At 40.9% G+C, this 27,297-nt stretch overlaps 1 protein-coding gene and 1 long non-coding RNA gene across 2 annotated transcripts in view; both read right to left on the reverse strand.

Annotated features, from left to right (window-relative positions):
* Window positions 1-27,297, reverse strand: part of cntn2 (contactin 2) — a 66,231-nt gene that overhangs the window by 10,917 nt on the left and 28,017 nt on the right. The window contains 7 exon segments of the mRNA XM_085161403.1: window positions 264-422; window positions 1,166-1,286; window positions 5,122-5,297; window positions 11,214-11,362; window positions 16,557-16,593; window positions 16,596-16,685; window positions 25,549-25,678. Coding sequence (XP_085017529.1) covers window positions 264-422; window positions 1,166-1,286; window positions 5,122-5,297; window positions 11,214-11,362; window positions 16,557-16,593; window positions 16,596-16,685; window positions 25,549-25,678 — 862 coding nt within the window.
* On the reverse strand, window positions 5,973-11,206 carry LOC146519259 (uncharacterized). Its single transcript, XR_014874323.1, has 2 exons — window positions 8,417-11,206; window positions 5,973-8,160 (listed from the first exon to the last, which is right to left on the reverse strand). It is a non-coding gene; the product is annotated as an uncharacterized LOC146519259 (long non-coding RNA).

The raw sequence follows: 27,297 nt of genomic DNA on the forward strand, positions 1-27,297 counted from the left end.
GATCTGATAAATGATGATACAGTAAACAGAGTTATGTATAATGATGTTGGAGAGAGTGTGTGCTACTGACCGAGTCTCTGAGCAGGAATGTGATGACAAAGCTGAAACACCAACATCAGTCTGACATCTCACAACACTCGATAAAAACTCCGTGAGCATGAAATCATTTTGCTGCATTTGTGTTATCATTGTGTTGTTACTGTGCTTTTTGTTATTACTAGAAGCACAACAAGAATACTTTTGTTCAGGTGTTAAAGACACACCTGTCCTCATCTTCCTCCACTCAGACGACAGAGGAGAGCGGCCCATGATGACGTATTTGCCGATGGGACTGTGGTTATCGTAACCACGGCTCCACCGGAGCTCCACTGATGTCTCAGCCACGTTCTTCACCAACAAACCTCCAGGAGGTCCCGGGGGTCCTGTTCACACCAGAGACAAACACATGACACAATCTCCACATCGACACAGTAAAGTAGTAAAGTTGGTTTACCATAACTCACAAAGTGTCAGATGTCTGCCTACTGCTACGTAGGTGCCAGATCCTTACTGTAACACCAGGAGGCGCTATGCTAACTGCAGACTTGTTACAGCTGCACAGGTTGAGCTGCTCCTCACTCCCAGTAAAACCTGTGATCATTTTCTCCTTTACTAATCCACCTCCTCTTATCTTCTTGCTTTTGTGTGACTGCCTATCTGATCATTGCTCTGTGATTATTCTTGTCCAGCAGCTTTAATAAACACAAGCTCTGAGTTTATTAGGATTCTGATTGGATTCATGTGATGAAAGGTAAGTGCTGTCTTTGACAAACACGAGTGTGACAACTACAATTTTATCTTTTTTAAAAACTTCTATGTAAGTGAGTTTAATGACATGTGCTTTCATTAAAACAGAAAGCGATCATATGAGTCTCTTTGCCCGGAAGCCTTCCCATGCAGTGTTAGCTTAAACACAAACATCACACGAGTCATAGACGGGACCCTCACAGGTAACGCAACAGTGTGATCTAACACTCACAAGCATTATAATCTATGTTCAGTTCAATTCAGCTTTATTTATACAAATCACAACAACAGTCACCTCAAAGTTGTTTACGTAGCAAAACAAAAACAGGCCTTATCATGTAAGTGCAGAGCAGTGAGAGTGTGACATCAGCTGTTTTACCTCGAACCACCAGCTTGGCTGAGGCTGCGGCGCTGTCCACCACAGTCTGAGCTGTGCACACGTACGAGCCCGCCTGGCTCAGCTGAGCCCTCACAATCAACAGGTCACCAGTGTTTTCCTTCTGGAAGGACACACACACACACACACACACACACACACACACACACACACACAGAAAGAAAACAATGACATGAGTCAAAGTGGAGTTCGGTCGTTCTGAGTATATTTGGGGAATCAAGAACCGATTCCTGAAGAAAACTGGTTCCCAGTAGTCCAATTCCCACTTATCAGTGGAACAGTTAGGTATGCAGCATATCCTTAGCCCTGACAACAGCTAGCCAAGACACTGCAGCCAGTTTTAAGCTAGTGCAGGGGTCACAACCTTTAACACCAAAGAGCCGTTTGGAGCCGGTTTCCCCGCAGAAGAAAACTCTGGGAGCTGCAAATACTTTGTGACATCTAAAATGAAGATAACACTGTTATTGTTTTTTACCTTTATGCTTTCTGTGAACAACTAAGGTGTGTTGCTTATGACATCCATGAAGTGCTACAGAGAAAGTTACATTTTATTTATGTAATTACAGTTTTTTCTGATTGCTTAAGCACAATTTTTGTAACTATTGGCTATTTTTGCAAAACTCTACACACAAATAAGAAAACCTGTCACCCAATCAGCAAAACATTGTAGTTTTCTTGCAAAAGCGAACACAGCTAGATTAACTCTTCACACCTTCGTAAAAATGGTGTTTTCGTATCAAACAGTACACACAAGCCATCATCTACTAAGCACACAATGCGCCAACTACACACTGATGGTATGAATACAAAACACATCTGGCTTTTGCTTTCACTGTGCACAAGGTAGACTATGTCAGTTTGAGCTCATACTTTTGTCATAGATCTGTAAACATAGAGGGATCCAAACTTCAAGTCCTGGTGTTTATTCACACACATCAAAACAAACACAAGTGTTTATTTCCAAGTATAGGATTATTTGCAATCGCCATGTTGACTATATGGGTTTCTTGGTCTGCAGTGAACATGCTTCCTCTGCCCCAGCATCTGGTCGTCTAGCAACTCTGTAAAGTAACAATTTCAGTATTTTTACATCTATGGTATTCTTGTGTTCCTCATTAGCATACAGCAGTGCTACAAGTCTTAGTGCAAAGTGACTGTACTAACAGTACTAACGATTCTCATTTCAAAACGTCCTTATGATGCTTGCTACAGTGTAGCGGCTCGAGTTAGGCTGAACCCGTCGGCCAGCTTCCCTCAGGGTCATTCCACGGTTGATTACATGGTCCACTATTGTAGCTCTGATGTCATCAGCAAGTCTATTTCTTACTCTTCTTACCCTTCCTCCCCCCCCCCCCCCTCCTCGTCCCCCTCTTGCTCCTCCTTGTCCTCTTCATCCTACTTCTTCACCTCCACGTCCTCTTCCTCGGCCTCCTCTACTTCTCACTCTTCCTGCTCCCTCCATTGTTCTCCACACACAGAGCTTACCTGTATTAGAGCTTAGGCTGATTGCAAAGTGAACTAATTATCTAAAACAGTTTTCACATGTGACAGTGTGCCAGACAGTTGGCAAAATAGTGTAAATAATGGCCGTAAATGTGTATAGTTTTGTTAGGAGTGCGTTGATCATTTGGGAATTGAGTGTAAAGCAGTGAGTTGTGTTTACAGTTGTGCTGTGCTGTGGATTGTAGCTACAGGTTTGCAAAGTGTGTGTTACAAAATGGCAAACTGAGTGCAAAGCTGCAAAGCAGTGTTTGTGCTTTTAGTTTTGCAAACTCAGTGAGTGGTTTTGCTATAAGTATTAATAGTTTTAGAAATTGTGCTGTAAGAATCACAGTCAGGGTTTACAGTTTTTTCTGAATGCTTAAACCCTAACTGTGATTCTTATAGCACAATTCCTAAAACTATTAACACTTATAGCAAAACCACTCACTGAGTTTGCAAAACTAAAAGCACAAACACTGCTTTGCACTCAGTTTGCAATTTTGTAACACACACTTTGCAAAACTGTAGGCACAACTCACTGCTTACACTCAATTACCAAATTTCCAACACACTCCTAGCAAAATTATACACATGTATGGCTATCATTAACACTATTTTGCCAACTGTCTGGCACACTTTCACATGTGAAAACTGTTTTAGATAATTAGTCCACTTTGCAATCAGCCTAAGCACTATAAACAGGCCACAGGTAAGCTGTCTATGTGGAGTACAATGGAAGGAGCAGTAAGAGTGAGAAGAGTGAGAATCAGAGGAGGCCGAGGGAGAGGACGTGGAGGTGAAGAAGTTGGAGGAAGAGGACATGGAGGTGAAGAAGCAAGAGGGTTAGAGGAAGTTAGAGGAAGAGGACAAAGAGGAGCAAGAAGAGGACGAGGAGGGGAAAGAGGAAGGGTAAGAAGAGTAAGAAACAGAATAACTGATGACATCAGGGCTACAATAGTGGACCATGTCATCAACCATGGGATGACCCTGAGGGAAGCTGGCCAACGGGTTCAGCCTAAACTGAGCCGCTACACTGTGGCAAGCATCATTAGTACATTTCGAAATGAGAATCGGTAAGTACTTTGTAGCACTGCCATACTCTAATGAGAAACACAACAGTACCATACATGCAAAAATACTGAAATTGTTACTTTACAGAATTGCTAGACGTCCAGATGTTGGGGGCAGAGGCAGAATGTTCAATTGACATCTGTACACAGAGAAAGCAAAAGCCAGATGTGTTTTGTATTCATACCATCAGTGTGCAGTTGGCGCATTGTGTGCTTAGTAGATGATGGCTTGTGTGTACTGTTTGATACGAAAACACCATTTTTACGAAGGTGTGAAGAGTTAATCTAGCTGTGTTCGCTTTTGCAAGAGAACTACAATGTTTTGATAATTGGGTGACAGGTTTTCTTATTTGTGTGTAGAGTTTTGCAAAAATAGCCAATAGTTACAAAAAATGTGCTTAAGCAATCAGAAAAAACTGTAACACATTTTGAACTCTTAAAGAAATATAACCAAAGGAAAGCTGAACTAAAATGATCCAGCAAACAAAAACTGCTGTGAGCCCCCCTCATATCTCCTTTGGGCTTTTGGAGCCTTGACCTGACTTTTAAAAAATTATTGGAAAAAAGATATATATAAAAAAAAGATATAAAAAATAGATATTTGCAGAATTCTGCCTAAATATGTATTTTACCTGGTTAATGTGTGTGGCGGGGCGTGGTCTGCAGCGCCGCTGCAGGGGAGGCGACGCACCTGAGTGGCACCTGCAATCACGCCTCGCTGCCTTAACGTCTGTGCTGTTGTTGGTGTGTGTCGGGCTGTGAGCTGCAAAGCTACAGCCGGCTGTGTGCGCACAGCAACCGTGTGTGAAAAGTGGTCAATAAAGAGATGCTGAAAAGCGTGTTCATGCAAACATCGTCAGGTCTGCCGTGATATGTTTACAATGAGACTTCTGAACCTCTGCACACAGCGTCTGCAGATCGGGACTGTTTCTTGAGTGAAGAAGAAACACCCAGTGCATCATGGGAAACCCCGGCAGTCTACGTCTGTTGCAGCATAACTAAGGGAGGATTCAGGGTCACCTGGTCCAGCCCTAACTATATGCTTTAGCAAAAAGGAAAGTCTGAAGTCTAATCTGAAAAGCAGAGATAGTGTCTTGAAACCTTGATGAAGTTAAATATCACAGTCTCAAGAGTGAATGATAGAAGTTACCAAATCAGAATTTTCTGCAGGCTTTCAAACCTGCACTGGTACTAATATAGCACTCCATTTAAATACTCAGAGTTCTTTCCACTACAAGTCACATACATCCAAGCATACACACTCAGGAATACTTTGACACAGAGACAGGAGGAGCTGGAGATCGATCGACCATCCTCCCGATTGGTAGGCAAGCTGCAGTATCTTCGCAAGAACCTTCTTTTCAGCACAAACATTATAGGACTCACCCCCTCCACCCGATGGTAAGGCCCAGCAGAGTTCTCCAGGTCCAAAAGGACACCATTGAGAGACCATGTGAAGGTAAGATCCATAGCTGCATCATGGGAGGCATGGCACTGGAGCGTCACGTTCTCGCCCTGATTTATGTCGGCATTAGAAGGGGCCAGCGTGATCTTGGTGGCATCTGTGAGGGGGTCAATAGTTCTGATTAGCAAGACCTTGTCCAAATGTCTGAAGATACCAAAATAAACAAGTCTGACAGTTTGGAAGATGTATTCATAGATGTTCTTGTGTACCATTCAAATGCTTAAGGATGCTCATAAAGGACGGCCAATCAGGACCTAGCTTTATGATCACACCAGGTCCCAGTATTCCCACACAGTCAGCTTATGTTAGCACAAAGAACGAATGGAGGAAACATACAGTTCAAAGCACAGCTCCTACCAACCTCTAGAGCAAGTAATCCAACACGATGGCGCTCCTAAATACAGCAAAAGAAATGTAGCTTTGAAATATGCTGATACTGCAGGTAATCCAGGTAAGCACACCCCAAAGAGTGGATTCTGTTCATCCATGGAGTCACTTGGATGAGTGATGAAACGTTTCTCCCACTTTGTGGGGTAGCTTTAAAATGTTGTGATATGTCTGTTATTTGGGCTGGCTATCTGTCAGATCCCAACTGAGAAACAGCCAAGGCAGTGCAATCCAGAGGAAGTGTCGTTTTAGGGTGCGGACCCATTGTTTTGTGTTTGTTATTTCTTTTTAGAGTTGGGGATTTTAGATTTCTTGAGCTTTTCTGAGAAGCCTTTGTTTGTCTCTCGTTGCTAATTATTGTGTATGTGAGTTTCTTTTTTCCTGCCTGCCTGTGTCTGCATTTCTCCTTCAGCACTCACTAAACACTAACACGAGTACAATAACCTCAGTTTTATCTGAACTAAGAAGCAGAAAGTTAGCGGCCATCCAGGTCTTTATGTCTTTAAGACATTCCTGCAGTTTAACTCATTGGTGTGTGTTATCTGGCTTCATGGACAGATAGAGCTGGGTGTCATCTGCATAGCAGTGAAAATGTATTTAACCTTTATTTAACCAGGAAGATCCCATTGAGATTAAAAACCTCTTTTTCAAAGGCGACCTGGCCAAGAAAGGCAGCAGCAGGTGTCTCGCAGTACAGAAATGACTCCATTAAACACAGGCAGCAACAACACACATGGAAAAATAAATGAAAATAAATAAATAAATAAAGTAAAATTCAATAAAATTCAAATAAAAATAAAAAAAATAGTTAAAACGACAATAAAATCTAATTGAAACAGTTGCATGTTATGGACTTGGCCTCAAGGATTTGTAGTTCAGATTTAAAAGCACTTAATGAAATAAATTCAGTCATTTTCCTTCTGCAGTTTGTTCGAAGCCAACAGTGCTGAATGGACAAAAGCTAAATGGACAAAAGCTAAATGGACAAAAGCTAAACGGACAAAAGCTCTTTTACCAAGTTCAGTTCGGGCAAATGGAACAGAAAGCAACAAGTAGCCATGAATACCAACCAGCATGTTTCATTACAAGCAGGGAACATAGATAAGAAGGCAGCAACCCCAGTATCGCCTTATATATAAAACTGTATAAATGAGAGTTCCTCCGACTTTCCAAAGCAGGCCGTCCTACCTGAGAGTATAACTCACAGTGGTGAGTCTGAAATTTACGGTTAGTGATGAACCTCAGAGAAGCACGATACACAGAATCAACCATTCGAAGACATTGAGCAGAAGCATTCATATATAGAATATCTCCATAATCCAGCACAGGCAAGAATGTTGCAGCAACGAGCCGCTTCTTTGTATTAAAAGAGAAACACAATTTATTTTGAAAATAAAATCTCAGTTTTAACTTCAGATTCTCTACATGTGGTTTGAAGGTGAGCGAGTCATCAATCAAGACTCCCAGATATTTATAGGTGTGAACCAACTCTATTTTATTACCTTCAAGAGTGGTTACTGATGGGATTGTTTGGGCTCGTCTCCTTGATTTAGAAAACAACATGAGCTTTGTTTTGTCTGCGTTGAGAAGTTTAAGCTGAAGTAATGAGTGCTGGACAGCAAAAAAGGCTTTATGCAAGGAGTCAGTGGCCTGGACAAGAGTTGAGCCACAGCTGTAAATAACTGCATCATCAGCATAGAAGTGCAAGTTTGCATCTGGCACATTTAGACTAAGATTGTTTATGTAAATGATAAATAGAAGGGGACCTAATACAGAACCCTGTGGCACTCTGTTGTGCACTGTAACAAAGTCAGAACATAGACCGTCAGATTTAATGCACTGAGTCCTGTTACTGAGGTAGTTTGAGAACCAGCCACTGCTCTCTCAGAGAGTCCTGACTGGAAGAGTTTTAAAATACAATGATCAACAGTGTCAAATGCTTTTGACAAATCAATAAAAATGGATGCACAGTGTTGTTTCTTAACAAGTGCTCCTTTAACTGCTCACACACAAGAGCTTGAAGAACTCTGGCCAGCACAGACAGATTACATATTGGTCTGTAATTACCTATAAACTGCTGGGTCGCCCTCTTTTAATAGAGGAACAACAAAAGCTGATTTCCATACTGAGGGAATTTCATTCGTATCCAGTGTGAGGTTGAAAAGTGTTGTGAGACGCCACAAAATCAGCTGCCAGTTTCACAAAGTAAGAATCTATTCAATCTGGTCCTGAAGATTTTCAATGATCTAATACTTTAAGAGCTTCATTGTTAGGTTTATATTGTTGGATTGTCATTTATGCTTAGAAATGTATACTCAGAGTTATATAATCGATTGCATATTGATAGGATGTCTGATCCTTAGCAGTCTGCAAAGACTCTGTGTGCCTCCCACAGTGCTCTGGCATGCACACCTTAAGGTCATGAGCGAGGTCGTACCTTCTCTTACTGATTTATGGTGTAGGAGGACACCTACTCTGTGTCTGGTTAAGTATAAGAGCCCTTTGTTTAGGTGGACCGCTGGACTCCTGGCACCAGCAGGTCTGGGGAGTCAGGAGCAGCGCTCATCACGCTCCTCTCCCTCGTGCATTACTCAGAGTTCAGTCTAATGCTTTTGCTGTTGTAGTAGAATCGTCTTGGCGTTCCAGCAATAGGTCTGTGCTAGCAAACCTATCATTCATGGACTTTCTGCACAGAGAAAGGAACAAAGTTAAATGGCTGAAGGTTTGTGCAGGATTTTACAGAGACTGGGTTCAGAGAGTCAAAGACTCAGAAGATATAAAGTGCTTGTTAAAACAATTCATCATCTCCTTCCTGTCATAAACAGGAACAGAATCTTTAAAAACATCGGTGGGTACAGTGTGGGAGCTTTGACTCACTGAAAGAGACTTCTGTGGATTATTTCTCAGTGGTGACAGACAGATAATATTCTGATTGAGCTTTCTTAATAGAGGAAGTACATCTGTTTCTTAGTTGTCTGAAAAGAAGCCAATCAGTGGGAGAGCCTGTTTTCCTCGCTTTGGCACAAGCCAGGTTACGCTCATGAATGATATCTGCCAGCTCTGAGGAGAACCAGGGGTTTTCACGGCCTTTTATCTCCTTAATGGAGCATGTTTATTCACATTTGCATAAACCCATCCCTAAAGACTGCCCACGCTAGTTCTACATCAGGGATCAATCCTATTTTCTCCAGTCATAGTTTGACAAATCCTGATAAAATGCTCATTCATTAAAATGTTTAAGAGTTCTTTTAAAAATAATACCATGTTGTGACTTGGGCACCTTAGTATTTCTAATAACAGCAACAACACAGTGGTCACTTAAGTCGTTACAAAAAACAGGATGAAGATTTATGAGGAACATTTGTCAAAATCAAGTCAATCAAGGTAGACTTTTCGGGGCTTCTGGTAGCAGAGGTGCCAATAAATACTTTCCAATAATTTACAGAATAGTTTAAAATACTCTTCAAAAGCTTGTTGGAGAAAACTAAAGTCCATTTAAAAAACAAAGAGAATTCCTCACAAACTCAAAGCAGACATTCAACAGGGAGACATGCTGCTGCCATCTCGGTGCCTTCTGATGATGCTGCCTAGGGGAAGCATGTATAATGGAAACAGAATTGGTCCTAGCACTGAACCCTGTGGAACTCCATAATTAACCTCAGTGTGTGAAGAGGACTCTCCATTTACATGCACAAACTGGATCTGTTAGATTAATGAGACTGTTGCTGTGATGAACTCTGAAACCTGACTGAATCTCTTCAAATAAACAATCCCTCAGCAGATGATCTGTTAGGTGTTTGACAACTACTCTTTCAAGGATGTTTGAGATAAATAAAAGAATGCAGGTTGGCCTATAATTAGCTAGGACACTGGGCCAAGTGATGACTTTTTAAGTAATAGTTTAATTACTTCCACCTTAAAGGCCTGTGTTACGTTGACCATTAATAGAGATAGACCATATTTAAGAGTGATGCATTAATCAATTAAGGACTTTGATGAGCTGTAGACTCGTTGATGGTTTGGAAGAAGTGATTTCCTTCAGTAAGATCAAACAGAGAATAGTAGCTGTGGGTAATGAGACATCTATGAGCTGTGTGTTTTCTTTAATGCTTTAAATTTTATTTGTGAAGAAATTCATACAGTCATTGCTAGTTAAGGTTAAAGAAAGCACTGCTGGGCCAAACCTGACTGTCAGCCTGGCTACAGTAACCTGGGCTTTTTCTTGTTTTCTTCAGTCAGCGGTGCAACATGTCCTGGCCTTACAGAGGGCGTTTTTGAAATCGAGAAACAAACTCGTTTTTTCCAAATGAAGAACTTCTAAATAAATGAGACACCATTTCCTCTCCAGCTTATCTGGAGGGGTAATGTTGGGTTTGATTATTATTTGGGATTAATATAATTAAAAGTCTTTTGATTGAATAATTATGTAGAAACCTGCAGAAATATCAGTGAAAATGTAAGAATGTGTGGGGCAGATGTAGACACGATAACTGGTATCGTCACCTCAGTGCCAGCAAAACCAGCAGCTTCTCCCCACCAGACTGAACCGGTTAGATAGACAGATGCACATTCTCATGTAAGACTCTTTTGGGAAGACTGAGTGTTTTACAGCCTGTGGTTTTCTAAACAGACCAGCTCCATGTACATGATACTTTTTAATTATTCAAATAGTAATCAAAAGAAGAAGTGTTTTACTGGTGATTGCTCAGGGTGGATAAACAAACATGTTAACAGCTATCTGCCTTAAGGTGTGCATTTAAGGTCACCAGGTCAAATCATTCTGATTGGAGGCTTTCTTTTTCGGAGGAGCCGCAGCAGTGAACACAAGACAATCAACCACTGTGGGACTAGATCAGCCCCAACCCTCGGGCCTCGGACCGGTACCGGTCCGTGAGTCGTTTGGTACCGGGCCGCGAGAGTTGAGGCTCAGGTGTGAAATGTATAGTTTTCAGGGTTTTATCAGTTTTCAGCGTTATTTTGTTATCGTTTTTATCATTTACTCGGTTTTCCTGGGTCTTTTCACGTGTGTTATGAATAAATCTTCTTTTTTTCGGTACCGGTACTAGTTTTGTTTTGTTGTATTTATCCGCGACACCTTAAAGGCCGGTCCATGAAAATATTGTCGGGCATAAACCGGTGCGTGGCACAAAAAAGGTTGGAGACCGCTGGACGAGAGGACTCATATCCTTTCATTACAGGTGGACACTGGTGTGCCAGCAGGCTCCAGTTTACGTACACTTTTTGAATTGGTGGGTTACTCTGTGGCTGCTCCAGTCTCCATGCCAAAACTAAGTTTGATCAAGACAGTGAACCCTGAGTTCCTCCTTTTGCATCCATCAGAGTGTGAATGTTATATATGTGTCATTCATGCTTGATACAGTCGAAGGTTCAGGAACACTTCATTCTTTCATTTACGAGAATGCGTTTTCAAACATAATCACATTTCAGTGAAATAATAAAAACGATTCATGGACGAGTGTCAGAAGAGAACACAAGCAATCCAAAGTTAAGCTCATCTCGACTTTGAGATGATTATAGCGACTAGCAATAGGAACAAAGGCTTCACCTCACTGACATGTGGCATGAGGTTGTTTATTACTTATGGCTGAGTTGTTGAGTTGTGTACCTCTCACAGACAGGTGTCCAGTGCTGTTGGCTTTGCCCAGGTAGTTTTCAGCAAAGCAGGTGTACTTTCCTTCATCTGCTCTGCTGATGTTATAAATCCACAAGATGCCATCTGGAGTTACTGTGATTCTGAGAAAAGACAATATAACCCTTAATTTAATCTAAAACACTGTAAAATTTAAACATAATCACCGTTCATACATTATTGACAGAACCTGAACATTATATGGCTCATACAAGTAGTGTCTGTGTTTGTACAGGGAAAACGTAACTTATTCCAAGTTGTCTACGGAGCTTAGAAAGAAAGAAAGACAGCGATTGGACTTCTTAAAGGTTGGTGAAGACATTTCTTTCCTCGCCTAAGAGGTGTGTTCAGTGCTAAAACCAAATGTTTAAGAGTCCCAGGTATTTAAACTCTAGAGAGGTTGACCCTTTAGTCGATACTATTTATCATTTACCTCATCACAGGAGCCAAGCTGTCATTTCCACCAGAGGTTTCAGCTGAAACCACTGTGAGCCCTTCTCCCACCATGTGACCTACACTTAGACTTATCAGTCTTTTAATCTGATTGTTAACATTGATGCCCAGTGCTGGTAAATGACTGTGTCCTAAATGTTATGTGACTATCTCCCACCAGATGGAGCGCTGTTGTTGAGAACACCACACATGTGTGTTTATATATGCATGATCTTTTTAACACTAACAGAGTGAGATTGTAGATAAAAGTTAGCACACTGTCCCAAACGTAGCTAAATCCAGTGGAGTGGTTTTGGTTGAAACCCATTTTTGGTAATTATCTTTAATTATTTTATTTTAAAAGATATAATTTTTAAGAAACATTGTTGGTTTTAATGTAGTTTAACCCAAACCACTCCACTGAATTTAGCTAGTAGCTAGCACGCTGATTGGAGGCCAAAACAGCTAATCAAAATTTTTGTATCCCAGTCTGTGATTGGTTGGTTTTGTGGCACATTTCTAATGGTGCACAGAGAGTTGAGCGTGCACGGAGCAGAGATGGTGAGAGCGACACACTGAGAGCTGCAGATGTCTGTGAGCACATGGAGCAGAGATCTGAGCGAGAGCAAATGCTAACAACTGATCGAGATGGATTGTTATTGTGTGTGTATACGGATAATAGACAAACACTGAAATACATTTCTTAAATCCAGACTGAAGAAGTCAGTTTTATTCGCTCAAATAGGGCTGGGCCATATCATACCAGTGTAACGTTAGGCAATGATAAGAAAATGAAATATGGGGATAGAATATGGGTAAAACGCGCATGCGCAGTGCCTTTGTTTACATACGCACATGGCGGCGATGCAGAATGAGAAGAGCGAAAATGGATCGTTGAATGAAACGATGAACCAGAACTGGTTTGTAAAAATGCTGCAGCTTCACTGGTGTGGAACTGGTTTAGCTTTCGTCCGTCAGATACACAACAAAGCACTATTTTTGGTAGCGCATGCTAGCGGGCCGTCGTTATTACCGCGTTGTTTGGAAAATACGGCGCACTTAAAATCAATCCTTTGATTTTTCTGAAAGTCGACAGAGCCCCTTATAATCCCGTGTGCCTTATGTATGAACTCTGGTTGTGTTTACTGACCTCGAAACGATTTTATGTGCACGGCGCTCGAAAATCTGTCAAATGTTTCAGTACGACTTTGCTAAGCTACAAAGCCTCTTGATGGATTGTTGGAGCATTACGGCTATCGTAGGCGGAGCCTCGCGGAGTGATACGTGCTGTGCTTCAACATAATATTACCATATTGTGTGTGTATAACCTCTTTTTAAGTTTTGTGGATATTATACATGGTTATGCTGAGGATATGTCGACCAGTTTCCACTGGAAATGCCTTTTGGTTAAACTGTCAGTGAGGAATTTGCATTTGCACTGTTACATTTTTATATTTTTACTTAAAAAACAGCTGCTTGTTTCAGTGAAAATACATTGATGGTTTTTCTTTGCACTAATAAAGTTGTGGAGTTGTAAAGTATTTTGTCTCGTGTCAATTATATTGTCAGTTATATCGTTATCACACATTTCCAAATATATATCGTGATAAATATTTTTGGCCATACTGCCCTGCCCTACGCTCAAATTAAACTTTTCTTTGCTCAAATTAATTTTCTCCCCAAAATGCAATGTTTGTATACAGGCACAAAAATAACACCATATAATAATATGTAAACATTGTCCATTAAATTGTTCTTAGTGTTTCTTAGTTTCAGACTACAATGTTTTTCCTCATTTAGTCAACTAAGAAATTGGTCACCAGGAACATCCAACCCCTGGTGGTAATGACCCACGCCTTTTTTCACGCCTTGGCTCATGTAATGAGGCACATGATTAAAACAGGTCAACAACACTCTTAGTAGTGATGGGATTTCCGGCTCTTTTTAGAGATCCGGCTCTTTCGGTTCGGCTCACTAAAAAGAGCCGGCTCTTTCGGCTCCGAACCGGCTCTTCAGGTTGTTTTGTTGCTTTAATTAATTTATTATTAACAATAATATAAAATTATGCACAAAAGGAATTACTAACGTAAAACAAAGTGGGTTTATTTATATATGTTTATAATAAATATATGCGGTGGCCCCTAGAGACAAAGCACTACAAACTCCAAAACACATTTCTAGCATGAACTGAACTTCCAAAGCAGAGCTACTAGATCACTTAAATTACACAATTGAAAGCATGTGTGTATTGTTTGTGTATTTATACACAGGCACTCATATATATTCAAATAATTTAAAACAAATGTTCATTTACCTGTTATTACCACACACCAAATCCGGTCGTTGGTACTTGCTGGCTTGTGTAGCCACTAGGTAACAAAAGCTCAACACTATCCTGGAGCACTTCTGTTGTCTTTTGTACGTGTTTTGAATTTTTACGTGCTTTTGAGTTTTTACGTGATTTGGAGTTTTTACGTGCTTCGGAGTTTTTACGTGTTTTTACGTGCTTCGGAGTTTGTACGTGATTTGAAGTTTGTATGTGCTTTGTCTGTAGGGGCCACCGTAAATATACTTTTATTTATTCACTCCACATAAAATGTAATAAATAAATCATATAATACAAAAACCAACTATTCACATTTCAACTTTTAACTATTTAAATTTTCAGCTTTTTCCTTTTAAACAAATTTAAAATGAAACAACACAAAACACAGCAAACCACAACACAATTAAATATAAATTAAAATATGAAAACTAAAAGAAGATGCATATTCTCTGTCATATGGGCCTGCATGAATAAACTTTCTACATCCTTTATCATCTGCAACCGAAAATAGTTGTGGATGATTACTTTACCTTTCTAATGTGACGTTGTTGTCCCTGGCTCTCTTTCTCTCTCTCTCCCTCCTGCTCTGTTCCTGTGCTACTGAGTAACTACCGCCCCTCCCCCCTCTGCCCAGCGTAAAGCACAAGGCTCGCGTGCGGAGTGAAGCAAAAAAAAGTGCGAGAGAGAGAGAGAGAGAGAAAAAACCCACGTGACGGCTCGCGATAAGGAGCCGGCTCCCGTCGTTCACTTCAAAGAGCCGGCTCTAAGAGCCATTTCGTTCGCGAACGACCCATCACTAACTCTTAGGGGACAAGCCCCACTAGGGCTTCAATCCCTGGGACTGGTTTTAGATCTAAAGAAGCCTCTTGGATGAATCCAGTCGGTTTCTTTCCCAAGCTCCTTAAACTCCTACGACCTGGATGACTGAGAATCTGCACAGACTTATTCCAAAGCTTGAGCTCTAGGGTTTAAAGTTTGTCTGCTATTATTGTAGCCAAACAACTTTGAATTCACACCATTTGCAGATGAGTTTTTGAAAGAATGACAGACTTACATATATCATTAGGTGTATAATTGTACACCACTAAAGTGAATTTTCCATCCATCCATTCGCTTCCGCTTATCCTTTTCAGGGTCGCGGGGGGCGCTGGAGCCTATCCCAGCTGTCATAGGGCGAGAGGCGGGGTACACCCTGGACAGGTCGCCAGTCTGTCGCAGGGCCAACACACAGGGACAGACAACCATTCGCGCTCACATTCACTCCCACATTCACACCTAATGGCAATTTGGATTTTCCAATTAACCTATCCCCACAAGCTGCATGTCTTTGGACGGTGGGAGGAAGCCGGAGTACCCGGAGAGAAACCCACGCAAACACGGGGAGAACATGCAAACTCACACAGAAAGACCCCGGCCTGATGTTGGAATTGAACTCAGGACCTTCTTGCTGTGCGGCAACAGTGCTAACCACCATGCCACCGTGCTGCCCTAAAGTGAATTTTAAATCAAAAAATCAATATGCAATCTACCGTTTTTGGACCATAAGGTGCACCTGATTATAAGGAGCATTAAGCAAACAAAACAGTCAGATATGTCAAACTTTACTCAACTTATTGTTCTTGCTTCCTCCACTTCCGTACCATTGATTCATTAATGTTGAATTCTCTGGCAGCTGCTCTGTTCCCATGTTGTTGCAGTATAATGACTAATAATGACTAACCTCGTATTGTGGATGAATAATCTCAGTTGTTCTCCTGACTGAAGTTTGGTCCGTTTACAGCATCCTGCCATGCGATTGCATTTGTCTCTAACCATCGGGAACCCTCATGTTAACTTTTATCGAGTGGAAAAAAGTTAGCGTTCATCCTCCAGCTTCACTGTGTTTATGTTATGCTAACGTAGCTGTGTCGCTAGCAATCGCGTAGCATATCATTATATAGCAGCTAGCCCAACTTCAGTAACCCTACAAACGTCACTGCTGTTTAGTTTTCTGTTTTCATTTATGTTGGAAGTGGTAGCAGAGCTGTACGTTTGAATATTTTCTGAAATCTCTCAGTCAGAACATGCTATATCATGTTTAGGTGGAAGCTAGCGAGCTAACTTCCTGCTAACTTCCTGCTAACTTCTAACTCTGTTATATTTAATAAATTCTGTTTTCATGGATGCCTGGACGTTAAACTTCATAGTTACACCTGGTAAAGCAGCAACGCTGATGATTTTATTAAAGATGGAAGAATTTAGACAGTTTTGTAACTCTCACTGATGCTGCAGTGATCGTTTGACTTTGGGACCTGAAGCAGACAGAGTCTGGACCCAGATCACTCCGCGAGGCTCCAGTAGACTACTACAGTAGACAAGCTATCAAGCGGGTGCGGCTTCGTAGCTGAGCAAAGTCATACTAAAACATTTTTGACAGATTTTTGAGCGCCGTGTAGCACATAAAATCAGTTTGAGGTCGACTTTACTGACCATGGTAGTTGACCATACACGCTGTTTACACTGCAGTATGAACTGTAACACAGGCTTAGCTAGGGGAATACTGCTGCTGTTGGTGAGGCAACTATGTTCCACGACTCCAGAACAGACTGGGCTTCGGGCAGCTCGAGGGCGACAGTCAATCATCACCTGTCCCCCTCTAGCTGCTGGAATAAGCTTCCTTACTGGATTCAACCGGAAATCTGGAGCCTGAACTGAAAGGAAGAGACACACAAGGACAGGGGAACAAAAGAGAGTGGTGCATTGCTGTAAATTGTATCTCCTGTTTGTTTTAATCCAAAGAAAAATTAATGAGGTTTTTCTACACGTAATGGCATGCTTTTATTATGTTGTCTTTAGGAATTATCAATACACCTTTTTACAGGTAAAAGTAGAACAGATTGAAGTAACAAGAGTCCTACTCCTAGGCCTGTAACTAAAGAAACAGGTATCTATGTGTATCACATAGACATAAGTGAGAATGCTGAGACAGTGACAGTCAGTGAGAAGGACTCTCGCTAGGGTCAACCCACAAAAAGTTACTGGACCAGACAATATAGCTGGAGGTGTGCTCAGAGCCTGTGCCGACCAGCAGACATTTCCAACGTCTCCCTGAGCTGTTGTGCCACAGTGCTTTAAAAACACCACCAAACTGAACCCACTACAATTCACATACCACACAAACCGATCAATGGATCTCAGGTTGGACATACAGGATCCATCACACTTGTGTTTAAATAGTTGCCTTGTGAAGTTATTCTCTAAGCTAAATTGTACACAAGTACAGGATGTCATTTGAGAGTTGTTGTTTTTTTTTCAAACAACTTAAACAATCACAAAGAAAGAACAATACAGTATCCACATCTGAACCAAAGAGTAAAACAGTGAAATGTGGATTATTAAATATTAGTTCTCTCTCCTCCAAGTCTCTGTTAGTACATGACTTAATAATTGATCAACAAATTGATTTACTCTGCCTTACAGAAACCTGGTTGCAGCAGGATGATTATGTTAGTTTAAATGAATCAACACCCCCGAGTCATTCTAACTACCAGAATCTCGAAGCACAGGTCGAGGGGGCGGTGTGGACAGCAATTTTTCACACCAGTCTATTAATTAATGAAAGACCAAGACAGACTTTAATTCATTTGAAAGCCTGATGCTTAACATTGTCCACCCCAGCTGTGAAACTCAGAAACCAGTCTTACTTGTTATCATCTATCGTCCACCTGGCCTTACACAGAGTTTCTGTCTGATTTCTCAGACTTTATATCTAATTTAGTTCTGAGCTCAGATAAAATAATTATTGTGGGTGATTTTAACATCCATGTTGATGCTAAAAATGACAGCCTCAACATGGCATTTAATCTGTTGTTAGACTCAATTGGTTTCTATCAAAATGTAAAAGAACCCACCCACCACTTTAATCACACTCTAGATCTTGTTTTAACATATGGCATAGAAACTGAACATTTAACAGTGTTTCCTGAAAACCCTCTCCTGTCTGATCATTTCCTGATAACATTTACATTTACAATAATTGATTACGCAGCAGTGGAGAGTGGACTTTATCACAGTAGATGTCTTTCTGAAAGCGCTGTAACTAAGTTTAAGAATATAATCCAGCCACTGTTATCATCTTCAATGCCCTGTACCAACATAGAGCAATTCAATTCAATTCAATTCAATTTTATTTATATAGCGCCAAATCACAACAAATGTCGCCTCAAGGCGCTTCATAGATACAGAGAAAGCCCAACAATCATATGACCCCCTATGAGCAAGCACTTTGGCGACAGTGGGAAGGAAAAACTCCCTTTTAACAGGAAGAAACCTCCAGCAGAACCAGGCTCAGGGAGGGGCGGCCATCTGCTGCGACCGGTTGGGTGAGAGAAGGAAGACAGGATAAAAGACATGCTGTGGAAGAGAGACAGAGATTAATAACAGATACGATTCAATACAGAGAGGTCTGTTAATACATAGTGAGTGAGAAAGGTGACTGGAAAGGAAAAACTCAATGCATCATGGGAATCCCCCGGCAGCCTACATCTATTGCAGCATAACTAAGGGAGGATTCAGGGTCACCTGGTCCAGCCCTAACTATATGCTTTAGCAAAAAGGAAAGTTTGAAGCCTAATCTTAAAAAGTAGAGATAGTGTCTGTCTCCCGAATCCAAACTGGAAGCTGGTTCCACAGAAGAGGGGCCTGAAAACTGAAGGCTCTGCCTCCCATTCTACTTTTAAATACTCTAGGAACAACAAGTAGGCCTGCAGAGCGAGAGCGAAGTGCTCTAATAGGGTGATATGGTACTACAAGGTCATTAAGATAAGATGGGGCCTGATTATTTAAGACCTTGTATGTGAGGAGCAGGATTTTAATTCAATTCTGGATTTAACAGGAAGCCAATGAAGGGAAGCCAAACAGGAGAAATATGCTCTCTCTTTCTAGTCCCTGTCAGTACTCTTGCTGCAGCATTTTGGATTAACTGAAGGCTTTTCAGTGAGTTTTTTGGACATCCTGATAATAATGAATTGCAGTAGTCCAGCCTGGAAGTAATAAATGCATGAACTAGTTTTTCAGCGTCACTCTGAGACAGGATATTTCTAATTTTAGAGATGTTGCGCAAATGGAAGAACGCAGTCTTACATATTTGTTTAATATGTGCGTTGAAGGACATATCCTGGTCAAAAATGACTCCAAGGTTCCTCACAGTGTTACTGGAGGCCAAGGTAATGCCATCCAGAGTAAGAATCTGGTTAGATACCATATTCTAAGCTTTTCAGCGCCGAGTACAATGACCTCAGTTTTATCTGAGTTAAGAAGCAGAAAGTTAGTGGCCATCCAAGTCTTTATGTCTTTAAGACATTCCTGCAGTTTAACTAATTGGTGTGTGTTATCTGGCTTCACGGACAGATAGAGCTGGGTGTCATCTGCATAGCAGTGAAAATGTATGCTATGTCTTCTAATGATGCTGCCTAGGGGAAGCATGTATAATGTAAACAGAATTGGTCCTAGCACTGAACCCTGTGGAACTCCATAATTAACCTCAGTGTGTGAAGAGGACTCTCCATTTACATGCACAAATTGGAGTCTATTAGATAGATATGATACAAACCACTGCAGTGCAATACCTGTAATACCTACAGCATGTTCTAATCGCTCTAATAGGATATTATGGTCAACAGTATCGAATGCTGCACTAAGGTCAAGAAGGACAAGCACAGAGATGAGTCCACTGTCAGAGGCCATAAGAAGATCATTTGTAACCTTCACTAAAGCTGTTTCTGTGCTGTGATGAACTCTGAAACCTGACTGAAACTCTTCAAATAAACCATTCCTCTGCAGATGATCTGTTAGCTGTTTGACAACTACTCTTTCAAGGATTTTTGATATGAAAGGAAGGTTGGAGATTGGCCTATAATTAGCTAAGACTGCTGGGTCTAGAGATGGCTTTTTGAGTAAAGGTTTAACTGCAGCCACCTTGAAGGCCTGTGGTACATAGCCGATTATTAGAGATAGGTTGATCATATATAAGATCGAAGAATTAATCAATGGCAGGACTTCTTTGAGCAGTTTTGTAGGAATGGGGTCTAAAAGACACGTTGATGGTTTGGAGGAAGTAATTATTGAAGTTAACTCAGAAAGATCGATTGGAAAAAAAGAGTCTAACTTAACATCAATGGTACTAAGAGTAGCTGTAGATAATATTACATCTGTGGGATGATTATTGGTAATTTTTTCTCTAATGATAAAAATTTTATTTGTGAAGAAGTTCATGAAGTCATCACTAGTTAATGTTAAAGGGATGGTTGGCTCAAAAGAGCTCTGACTTTTTGTCAGCCTGGCTACAGAGCTGAAGAGAAACCTGGGGTTGTTCTTATTTTCTTCAATCAGTGATGAGTAGTAAGCTGTTCTGGCTTTGCGGAGGGCTTTCTTATAAAGCAACAAACTATTTCTCCAGGCTAAATGATGATCCTCTAAATTTGTGACACGCCATTTCCTCTCCAGATTACGAGTCATCTGCTTTAGGGTACGTGTTTGAGAATTATACCACGGGGTCAGGTACTTCTGATTAGAGACCTTAGTTTTCACTGGAGCTACAGTATCCAGAGTCGTACGTAGTGAGGAGGTGAAATTATTTACAAGATGATCGACCTCTGTTGGGGTAGCGTTCAGATAGCTGCTCTGCTCTGTGTTGGTACAGGGCATTGACGATGATAACAGTGGCTGGATTATATTCTTAAACTTAGTTACAGCGCTTTCAGAAAGACATCTACTGTGATAAAGTCTACTCTCCACTGCTGTGTAATCAATTATTGTAAATGTAAATGTTATCAAGAAATGATCAGACAGGAGAGGGTTTTCAGGAAACACTGTTAAATGTTCAGTTTCTATGCCATATGTTAAAACAAGATCTAGAGTGTGATTAAAGTGGTGGGTGGGTTCTTTTACATTTTGAGAGAAACCAATTGAGTCTAACAACAGATTAAATGCCATGTTGAGGCTGTCATTTTTTAGCATCAACATGGATGTTAAAATCACCCACAATAATTATTTTATCTGAGCTCAGAACTAAATTAGATATAAAGTCTGAGAAATCAGACAGAAACTCTGTGTAAGGCCCAGGTGGACGATAGATGATAACAAGTAAGACTGGTTTCTGAGTTTCACAGCTGGGGTGGACAATGTTAAGCATCAGGCTTTCAAATGAATTAACAGTCTGTCTTGGTCTTTCATTAATTAATAGACTGGTGTGAAAAATTGCTGCCACACCGCCCCCACGACCTGTGCTTCGAGATTTCTGGTAGTTAGAATGACTCGGGGGTGTTGATTCATTTAAACTAACATAATCATCCTGCTGCAACCAGGTTTCTGTAAGGCAGAGTAAATCAATTTGTTGATCAGTTATTAAGTCATGTACTAACAGAGACTTGGAGGAGAGAGACCTACTATTTAATAATCCACATTTCACTGTTTTACTCTTTGGTTCAGATGTGGATACTGTATTGTTCTCTCTTTGTAAATGTTTAAGTTGTTTGTTGCTGGTTTTTAGTTTGTTTTTTGTCTTTTTGGAAGCAGACACAGTCTCTATGGAGATGGGTTTTTGGGGGGGTAGCAGGAGGAGAGAAGCTGCAGAGAGGCGTGTAAGACTGCAACTCTGCTTCCTGGTCCCAACTCTGGATAGTCATGTTTTGAGGGGTTTAATAAATTTGTCGATATTTCTAGAAATGAGAGCTGCTCCATCCAAAGTGGGATGGATGCCATCTCTCCTAACAAGACAAGGTTTCCTCCAGAAGCAGAGCAGCTATCTGAACGCTACCCCAACAGAGGTCGATTATCTTGTTAATAATTTCACCTCCTCACTACGTACGACTCTGGATACTGTAGCTCCAGTGAAAACTAAGGTCTCTAATCAGAAGTACCTGACCCCGTGGTATAATTCTCAAACACGTAGCCTAAAGCAGATGACTCATAATCTGGAGAGGAAATGGCGTGTCACAAATTTAGAGGATCATCATTTAGCCTGGAGAAATAGTTTGTTGCTTTATAAGAAAGCCCTCCACAAAGCCAGAACAGCTTACTACTCATCACTGATTGAAGAAAATAAGAACAACCCCAGGTTTCTCTTCAGCACTGTAGCCAGGCTGACAAAAAGTCAGAGCTCTTTTGAGCCAACCATCCCTTTAACGTTAACTAGTAATGACTTCATGAACTTCTTCACGAATAAAATTTTTATCATTAGAGAAAAAATTACCAATAATCATCCCACAGATGTAATATTATCTACAGCTACTCTTAGTACCATTGATGTTAAGTTAGACTCTTTTTCTCCAATCGATCTTTCTGAGTTAACTTCAATAATTACTTCCTCCAAACCATCAACGTGTCTTTTAGACCCCATTCCTACAAAACTGCTCAAAGAAGTCCTGCCATTGATTAATTCTTTGATCTTATATATGATCAACCTATCTCTAATAATCGGCTATGTACCACAGGCCTTCAAGGTGGCTGCAGTTAAACCTTTACTCAAAAAGCATCTCTAGACCCAGCAGTCTTAGCTAATTATAGGCCAATCTCCAACCTTCCTTTATATCAAACATCCTTGAAAGAGTAGTTGTCAAACAGCTAACAGATCATCTGCAGAGGAATGGTTTATTTGAAGAGTTTCAGTCAGGTTTCAGAGTTCATCACAGCACAGAAACAGCTTTAGTGAAGGTTACAAATGATCTTCTTATGGCCTCTGACAGTGGACTCATCTCTGTGCTTGTCCTGCTAGACCTCAGTGCAGCGTTCGATACTGTTGACCATAATATCCTATTAGAGCGATTAGAACATGCTGTATGTATTACAGGTATTGCGCTGCAGTGGTTTGTATCATATCTATCTAATAGACTCCAGTTTGTGCATGTAAATGGAGAGTCCTCTTCACACACTGAGGTTAATTATGGAGTTCCACAGGGTTCAGTGCTAGGACCAATTCTGTTTACATTATACATGCTTCCCCTAGGCAGCATCATTAAAAGACATAGCATACATTTTCACTGCTATGCAGATGACACCCAGCTCTATCTGTCCATGAAGCCAGATAACACACACCAATTAGTTAAACTGCAGGAATGTCTTAAAGACATAAAGACTTGGATGGCCACTAACTTTCTGCTTCTTAACTCAGATAAAACTGAGGTCATTGTACTCGGCGCTGAAAAGCTTAGAAATATGGTATCTAACCAGATTCTTACTCTGGATGGCATTACCTTGGCCTCCAGTAACACTGTGAGGAACCTTGGAGTCATTTTTGTCAATATGTTCTTCAACGCACATATTAAACAAATATGTAAGACTGCTTTCTTCCATTTGCGCAACATCTCTAAAGTTAGAAATATCCTGTCTCAGAGTGACGCTGAAAAACTAGTTCATGCATTTATTACTTCCAGGCTGGACTACTGCAATTCATTATTATCAGGATGTCCAAAAAACTCCCTGAAAAGCCTTCAGTTAATCCAAAATGCTGCAGCAAGAGTCCTGACAGGGACTAGAAAGAGAGAGCAGATTTCTCCTGTTTTGGCTTCCCTTCATTGGCTTCCTGTTAAATCCAGAATTGAATTCAAAATCCTGCTCCTCACATACAAGGTCTTAAATAATCAGGCCCCATCTTATCTTAATGACCTTGTAGTACCATATCACCCTATTAGAGCACTTCGCTCTCGCTCTGCAGGCCTACTTGTTGTTCCTAGAGTATTTAAAAGTAGAATGGGAGGGAGAGCCTTCAGTTTTCAGGCCCCTCTTCTGTGGAACCAGCTTCCAGTTTGGATTCAGGAGACAGACACTATCTCTACTTTTAAGATTAGGCTTCAAACTTTCCTTTTTGCTAAAGCATATAGTTAGGGCTGGACCAGGTGACCCTGAATCCTCCCTTAGTTATGCTGCAATAGACGTAGGCTGCTGGGGGATTCCCATGATGCATTGACTTTTTCCTTTCCAGTCACCTTTCTCACTCACTATGTGTTAACAGACCTCTCTGTATTGAATCATATCTGTTATTAATCTCTGTCTCTCTTCCACAGCATGTCTTTTATCCTGTCTTCCTTCTCTCACCCCAACCAATCACAGCAGATGGCCCCGCCCCTCCCTGAGCCTGGTTCTGCCGGAGGTTTCTTCCTGTTAAAAGGGAGTTTTTCCTTCCCACTGTCGCCAAAGTGCTGCTCATAGGGGGTCATATGATTGTTGGGTTTTTCTCTGTATCTATGAAGCGCCTTGAGGCGACTTTTGTTGTGATTTGGCGCTATATAAATAAAATTTAATTGAATTGAATTGAATCACACTGAGCACAGGAACCGTGTTCGACCGCAGACCAGAGGATTGTGTGGAGCACATCGTTGGCAGCTACCCAGCCTACTGGACATTTATACCTCATGCTGCATTCATAAAGCCACTACCATCATGGCTGACCCGCATCACCACTCCCTCCAACTTTTTACTTCTCCCCCATCCAGAAGACGACTCTGCAGCGTCAGGAGCAGGTCGGCGAGATTGTGCAATAGCTTTTCCCCCAAGCAGTCCGGCTCCATGCTGCCCCCTCCACACGACTCTCTTCTCCACACACACTTCTTTGGACTTCATAACACTTTCCTCTCACTGTCCTCTGTGCATCTTCCTTTTGTTTTGCATATTATAATTTGTATTTTTATTGTGTTGTGGTTTGCAGTGTTTTGTGTTGTTTCACTTTCAATTAGTTTAAAAGGAAAAGTCATAAAATTTAAATAGTTAAAAGTTGAAATGTGAATAGTTGGTCTTTGTATTTTATAACTTGTTTATTGCATTTTATGTGGAGTAAATAAATAAAAGTATACTTACGGTGGCCCCTACAGACAAAGCACGTACAAACTCCGAAGCATGTGAAACCTCCAAAACAAAAGTGCTCCAGGATGCTAGGGGGCAGTGTGGAGCTTTGTTACCTCGTGGCTACACAAGCCAGCAAGTACCAACGACCGGATTTGGTGTGTGGTAGTAACAGGTTAAATTTTTTTTTTTTATTTGAATATATATGAGTGCCTGTGTATAAATACACAAACAACACACATATGCTTTCAATTGTGTAATTTAAGTGATCTAGTAGCTGTTTTGGAAGTTCAGTTAACGCTCGAAATGTGTTTTGGAGTTTGTACGTGTTTTGTCTCTAGGGGCCACCGTATATATTTATATATAAACACATATAAATAAAACCACTTTTTTTACATTAGTAATTCATTTTGTCCATAATTTTATATTGTTGTTAATAATAAATAAATTAAAGCAACAAAACAACCTGAAGAGCCGGTTCTCTAAAAAGAGCCGGTTCTCTAAAAAGAGCTGGAATTCCCATCACTAATTCTTACTCTATTTCTATTCAAGTACAATACTGTTGTACTTATTCGTAGTTTATCTTGTTTCTGTATAGTTTGAATTTCTTTCATTTTACAGTTTGCACCTTTGATACAGGAGGACGATATTTCACCCGACTGTATACTTGAGTGTATATTGTTGGGTTGACAATAAAAACTTGACTACTTGGCTTGAGAATGAAAAGTCTCTCTCTACCTTGGACCCTGAGCTCAGCAGTCGAGTAGATGGTGCCGTGCTTGTTTTCAGCCACACATTGGTACATGCCAGAATCCTCCAGAGCGAGGTTGATGATTCTGAGATGAACACCATTCACCTCCACACGATCCTTGAGGTCCGAAGAAGGTAAAGAAGAGATAAAGTTACAGAGAGCACCGATCTGTGACATGTGTAACAAAGCATGCGGTACAGTACTGCATTATTCAGTTCATTGTTTGCAGAAATAACCAAAGTAACAATGAAACTATTAAAGGATGCACGCAGGTGTTCTTAGGTCAAATCATTAACTGAAGCACAGCGTTCCTTATTTGTCTGGTTATGCTTTGGCTCCTTTTTTCACTGCTTTTAAGAGGCAGCATCCATGGTTGGGATCAAGTCCCTAATAAATAAGGAACTTATGAAAGTTCTGCCACAATGTGCTCATAGCCCTCTCCATATACCCCACGCCCCATTTTATGGAGTTTTCAAATTTTAAAGTTTTTTGACCCAGCGTTTTAAGTTTGAGTTTATTTTGTTCATTAGGTTATCTAAGTTATTTGTTTATTAGATCCCCCTTGTGTATCCAACCCCTGTTAAGTCTCCCTTGTCCTTCATGTGCTTCATGTCTGTGTTTCTTATGTTGTCATGTTTGCGTTTCATTATGTTTCCCATTTTATTTTGAAAGAGGTCCTGTGTTCCTGCGTTTTGTTCTACTCTTCCCCTGTGGCGTTGTTATGTTCATGTCTACTGTGCCTTTCTGTCCCATGTTTCAGGTCCCTATGTTCTGTCTCCCCAGTCTGTTAAGTTTACATGTCTTGAGTTGCGTCAGTGTGTTTCCTGTTTTACTTTAACAGTTTGTCCTTTGTTAATGTTTCATATTTTCTTCCCTTGTCTCGTCCTGCCTGATTACTCCCAGCTGTGCTCTCCTCCTGTGGCTCATCCCCCTCGTTATCCCTCAGTGTATTTAAGCCCCGTGTTTCTCTTTGTCAGTGTTGTGTCCTTCCTCATAGCTGTGTGATTTTTCCCCGTGGCTCCTTGTGCTTTAGTTTTCCCAGTTTAGTTTTGTATTGTTCTTTGTGTCCCACGCCAGCAATAAAGCTGCGTTTTTGAGTTTACTTTTTGTCTCTAGAGTTTGCGTTTGGGTCCTACTCTTGCCCGCGCACAGCCGTATTGTGACATTTACAAATTTAAGAAATAGCACAGTATATACAAATCACTCAATAATGAATATCAATGACTGACGGAGGTGATTATAGATAAATATCAAGAAAGTTGAGAGCAACATTAGCGAGTAAGAAAAGAGGGTGTGCAAAAAGGTGTAATGATTACAGTGTTTACAGTCTATTAGATGGAGGAGTTGTGCAGCGATATCCACGGGCAGGAATGACTTCCTGTTCAGTGGTGCATCATGGGTAATCTCAGTCCCTGAGTGAGCTCCTGTGACTGGCCAGCACGTCATGGAGTGGGTGGGAGGTGTTGTCCAGCATTGTCTTTATCTTGGACAACATCTCTCTCTCAGACTCCACCCTAAGAGAGTCCAGCTCCGTCCCCACTACGTCACTGACATTACCCTATCATAGGTAACTGTAGCTGAGGTAACTGTAGCTGTGATGATGTGCTATATAAATAAAAACTAAAAATTTAAATTGATCTGACTGAAAATCCAACCTGTCACCCACCCATGAGAGGAAAGTTGTTAGGATGTTATGAACAACACCAGGGCTGATGCTGCCACCAGCTGGAGCTACT

This window comes from Neolamprologus multifasciatus, chromosome 5, assembly GCF_963576455.1.
Source record: "Neolamprologus multifasciatus chromosome 5, fNeoMul1.2, whole genome shotgun sequence".
NCBI lineage: Eukaryota > Metazoa > Chordata > Actinopteri > Cichliformes > Cichlidae > Neolamprologus > Neolamprologus multifasciatus.